At 48.8% G+C, this 4,973-nt stretch overlaps 1 protein-coding gene across 1 annotated transcript; it reads right to left on the bottom strand.

Annotated features, from left to right (window-relative positions):
- Positions 1 to 2,866: 2,866 nt before the first annotated feature.
- Positions 2,867 to 4,021, bottom strand: LOC122378309 (cuticle protein CP14.6-like). The gene is made up of 3 exons (XM_043359244.1): positions 3,923 to 4,021; positions 3,556 to 3,758; positions 2,867 to 3,350 (listed from the first exon to the last, which is right to left on the bottom strand). Exons 1-3 carry the CDS (start codon positions 3,929 to 3,931, stop codon positions 3,017 to 3,019), a joined length of 546 nt encoding a protein of 181 aa, XP_043215179.1. The 5' UTR covers positions 3,932 to 4,021; the 3' UTR covers positions 2,867 to 3,016.
- Between the last annotated feature and the right edge of the window lie 952 nt (positions 4,022 to 4,973).

Below are 4,973 nucleotides of genomic sequence, written 5' to 3'. Positions count from 1 at the left end.
GACATAAACGACATTGAATTGGAAATCTATGGCCTAAATGGACCATAAAACATGTGTCATGTGACCGATGCATGATATAAGATTTCCGTAACCTTTGATGACCTGACCCTGACCTGAAGAGCTAAGTACAAGTTTGGTACCCTCAGGGTATCTAAAGCATCTATTCACAAGTGTGTAAACCAAAAATGAGCCTAATCTGACTTGTATGACCGCGGCCAGAGCCCAACATGTGAACAAGCCAAACATCGATAATTTTTACTTTGACCTGACCTGACCTGACCTGACCTGACAGTCAGTGTAGCTATGACGAGGATAAAAACTTTTTCTGAGGTGAGGTCACTTGACGTGACCTGGTGACCTGACCTGAGCCCTGGGTCTGAAATTTTCACAACATGTGCGGATAAGATGCACAAACGGGGTGTGCCAAAAACGGCGACCCTCCGCGTCGCCGTTTTTGAGGTATCTGCGAAAAGCCGCAGGGGGGGGGGGTCTTCAATAACCCCCGGCCCGGCGCGGGTCAACCCTCGCCGGCACAGGCCATGTTGAGTCCTTCGACGGCACAAGGGGACGGTCAGTTGGTACGCCCCCCCCCCCCCCTCGCGTTTGGCCCCTAATGGAGCTAGAGCTTCGCGAAAAAAAAACGAGCGTGCTGCCCGTCACGAGAGAAAGCCAATGATAGGGGAGAGTGGGGTAAGATGCCCAGGGTGGGAAAGACGCCCCACCCCCTCTAGCGGCGAAACAAAGAATCGAACCTGGAAATTAATGTTCTTAGCGTAAAGCGGAAGCCTGTCTTGTTAACTGCACAAAAATTTACGAAGCTCAGTTGGGCAACGGCTGGCTGGTGATTGCATGTTTTTTATTTGCTGCTTTCAAAAAATATTTTGGTGTCAAAACATTGTTAATATCAAAGAAGGTAGATACTATTTGCGTCCCTTGCTATAGTCGTGATACATAAACATGCGTGTACTGTGTCCCAAACAGTTTGTTTCAGGGTGTAGTTTTATGGCTTACAAATTGTACTCATTTAATGTTACCTCTGTACCTTTGGGTAAGATGCCCCCTGTCCTGATAGGGAAAGACGCCCCCCTAAATCACTAGGCTGTCCTTCAAGCAGCCCGTCAAATCATCTATTACATACTTGTGATGAGAGACAAAAGCCGATTTGGGACTATTGAGAGTCCAGTACGGTCGGGTGCTCCCCCTGCCGGTCTCTCGGCCCACACAGCGACTTTTTGGGCGGCATCTGACTCTGAGAGCCCTCACGACGGCCTCTGTGGGCCCCATTATTGGCTCCAGGGCCCCTCACGATATCCTTTGAGGGCTCCCACGTTGGCTCCACGGGCCGCGCTGGCATCTGAGGTCCCCACGATGGGCTCGAGGGCCCTCAAGCATCATGAAGACCTATAAGGGCCCCACAATGGTCTCCGAACGCCACCACGGAGGCTTGTTTGGCCGCGCTGGACTATGCTGGCCCTAACGATGACCTCTGAAGCCCCTTTCGACTACTTTTGAGGGCCCTTGCGATGACGTTTGGTGTCTACTGCAGGCTCGAAGGGACTAATGATTCCTTCAGGCGATTCACGTGCCCATTTATGTCACTTATAGTGCAGGGGGCATCTTCCCAACCCCAGGGGGCGTCTTTCCCACCCTGTGGAGTGTGGGGTAAGATGCCCCCTTTCACTTCTTTAGGAAAATGCTTAATACCTAGCAAAAAAAATTATCATATTTCAAGCACGAAAGTGTGATATTTTTGGAGAAAAATGATGTCCGCTTCCGTTGAAACTCCAAATTTTTGCTTTCCGATCGTCATTTTCGAATAATATATGACATAGTAAAACCCTGGGCATCTTTCCCCACTCTCCCCTACCCAATTTTAAGGTCCTAGGTCATCTGTTGACCTTCCAGGTCAGGTCAATGACCCAAAAATCGGGAATATCGGGACCTATTAGAAAGTCGTAAAGTGTGGCTGCTACGGGGTTTTCCGGGGTGCTGATTACGAATATCGTGTTAGTTTTGATCAAGATGATGTCGTTAAGCGTTTAGACCTGGTCGGGTCAGGTCAGGTCAGGTCAGGTCAACCGGTAGGGGTCGTGACGGGTATTCGTAGTACCTGTCACCGGCCTCTGACAGCTTCATAACATGTTACGAAGGCACCAAAACTGCTTCGTAAATGTTCAACTGGTTGCTAAATTCGAATTCCGCTCCAAAAACTAGCCTAGAAACATGTAAAACTCGAAAAAGTGAAACGGGGTCACCAAAGGTCAATGACCTGACCTGACCTTCAGGTGACCTTGACCCCACCCTAGTGCATGGGAGCAACATCAAATCACATGTTTGAACGTTTGAAACCACGAAAAGCTTGCAAACGCGCGGCTAATGCGAGCCGACATATGTACGCGGAATCGCGATTCCAGCCAAACCTGGTCTCGGAAAAGAGGTCACACGTCAAAGGTCATTTGGGTCAGGGTCATGAAATTTTCAGGAAAGGTGTAAAATTGATTAATGCGAGGGTACTGTAAGTTTCGGCGCGATCGGCTGCTTTTTACGCGTTATTCGCGAAATACCTTAGGGGGTTGCATCAACCCCCCTGTGCCGGCGGGGGTTAAGAACGTCGAACGTGTTCGCTCACTTTTATACTCCGGTGTGATAAGTGATTTGTACCTAGGCAGTCGAAAAATGACTTTAAAGTTACGGTGGCCGTCCTACCCCGCTTTTCCCTACGCGATAAAAGTCACTTTTACGCGATAAAATGGTTTGTTAGTGTTAAATGTATCGTGTCTTCCGGTTGCTCCTAACGAACCTCAAAGCCACGCCTTCCTTTATTATCACCTCAGTGATTGCTTTCCGTCTCAGTTCAAAGAGCTCATTGCGATTCACATGTATTGTGTGGACATGGGACAAACATCCAAACATGAAGCACCAGTTACAACAATATCACAACAGATACATGGACTCGTAAGCGTAAATTCTCTGAGCGTGCAACGCATGGTGAAGAAAATTTAATAAATACGATCAACTAAATCACTGGTAGCTGGGCTGGTAGGCCTGGTACTGGGGCTGGGGCTGGACGGGGGCCGCCTGGTAGCTGGGGGCGGGGGCCGCCTGGTAGCTGGCCTGGGTCACCGGCACCTGCGGGGTCGGGTACTCGGTAGTCGGTGGGCACGGGCGTCGGGAAATGGGCACCCTGCGGCTGGAAGCCGTTGGCGTCGGCCGTGTACGTGACGGTGTAGGTGTTGCCGTAGTCGTCGGTGTAGCTGTACTGTCCCTCACGAGCGTAGCTGGGCTCGCCGCCGTAGCCAGCCACGAGCCGGCCAGAGTCGGAGGCAGAGATGCCGTTCTCCGTCTGGTAGCTGAGGGAAAGAACATTAATTAGATGTAGAAGCTTACAATATATTTATATAGGGGGATTCGTACAAGGAAAAAACTTTTTAACCATGAAACTTGAATTCATGATAAAACAAGGCAACTCGAAGCTAGCATACATAAACTTAGCAATTAGGTAAGCATTTCTACGAGTAAGCATGAGTCGACAACATAACATTTATGCGTACTCACCTTGCAACGTAGGACTGGTCGTCGCTGAGGTCAAACTGCTGAGAGAGGATCTGGGGGACCTTCTGTCCGTACTGCGGGGGAGCAGGGGCAGAGTAGGACGGCGGGACCGGGGCAGAGTAGGCCCTCGGGGCAGGGGCAGAGTAGGTGGGGAGCGTCGGCAGCTTGTCGGCGGCAGCAACGGCCAGGACAGCGGCGATCACCAGCTGAAAAAAGAAAAACAAGAATGATTAAGGTGAGTAAGCAAACATTTAAAAGTACTTTTTTAGAGGAGCTACGTTTTCGATGGCATGAAAGTATGTTTTTGCATATCTATTAGCACTTTGCTCTAGATATCGTTTTCTTACGTAAATAAGCCCTTGCTACTCACCATCTTCATGTTTGGTTGATTTGAGGATGTGTATTCTGCGAGCTGCAGTAGTTGAATGATGTCCACTGCACCGGTCAGCCGGTCTTATATACCGGTCACGACTGGTCAGTCGGCATTTGGCGAGCCTCGCCCATCCATACTCAGAGCAAGGTCAGGGTAGGTAACAAGTTCATTGAGTAAGAACGGTAGGCCACACGGTTAACCGTTAGGGTTTTCCTCTATTGCCACAAATGTGTTTCAGATGTTCGGAAGATACCACACAGACCGGTTTATAAAAGCCGTGTATAGAAACCTCACTCGGGGTAAATGGAATATACCACACGAGGATAACGAAAATTCCTTAGACCTTTGAGTTCAGGATTCATCAACCCATGCCCCACTGGGGGGAGGGGGAGGGATGGGGGCTATACATAGCCCCCTCTCGTTTTTTTGCAATACCTTCTAAATCACTCAACGTATCAACGCCTCAGTACCTTAGGTTGCATTAATTTGACACCTTGTGTCAAAATCTGAACTGCGTAGCTATCATGGTCGGCCGGAAATGACGTCAGAGTGACGTCATGTTCGGCTTATTTCGACGCAAAGCATTGAACAACGGCATTCGCTCTCAAGATTTCAGTTTTTAAGCTAGATCCAATTTCTTTGCATGAGAGGACTCAGAGTAGTCTGCGCTATCAAACTGCTATCTCGGATCCTCAAATTATGAAAATTCCAAAAATATTTATATATATATATGTTACAGGCAAAGTGAAAACTCGGGCATTTTGCAAAATGCCTAGGCAATTTGCAAAATGCCTGACCGGCCAGGCATTTTGCAAAATGCCCAGGCAGTTTGCAAACTGCCTGGCTCACCAGGCATTTTGCAAACTGCCTAGGCATTTTACAAAATGCCTGACCCGCCAGGCATTTTGCAAAATGCCTGGGAGTGGGTTTTCATATATTCCACCGTTTTTGTTGACTACAGGCGTTGATCATAAACGTTCCATTGTGACTGACCCCACAACACATTTCACATGTGTTGTGGGCACATCTGACACATTCCACGGTCACG

The sequence above is a fragment of the Amphibalanus amphitrite genome, unplaced genomic scaffold, assembly GCF_019059575.1.
Source record: "Amphibalanus amphitrite isolate SeventyFive unplaced genomic scaffold, NRLGWU_Aamphi_draft 000007F_arrow, whole genome shotgun sequence".
Taxonomy (NCBI): Eukaryota; Metazoa; Arthropoda; class Thecostraca; order Balanomorpha; family Balanidae; genus Amphibalanus; species Amphibalanus amphitrite.
Note: the sequence above shows the minus strand (reverse complement) of the source record. Positions and strands in the feature narration are given on the sequence as shown.

What these genes read in the sequence shown, in the direction of transcription:
- LOC122378309 (XM_043359244.1), bottom strand. An exon ending in GACCAGTCCTACGTTGCAAG is followed by an intron (nt 3,351 to 3,555) that starts GTGAGTACGCAT and finishes TCTTTCCCTCAG; the next exon opens with CTACCAGACGGAGAACGGCA.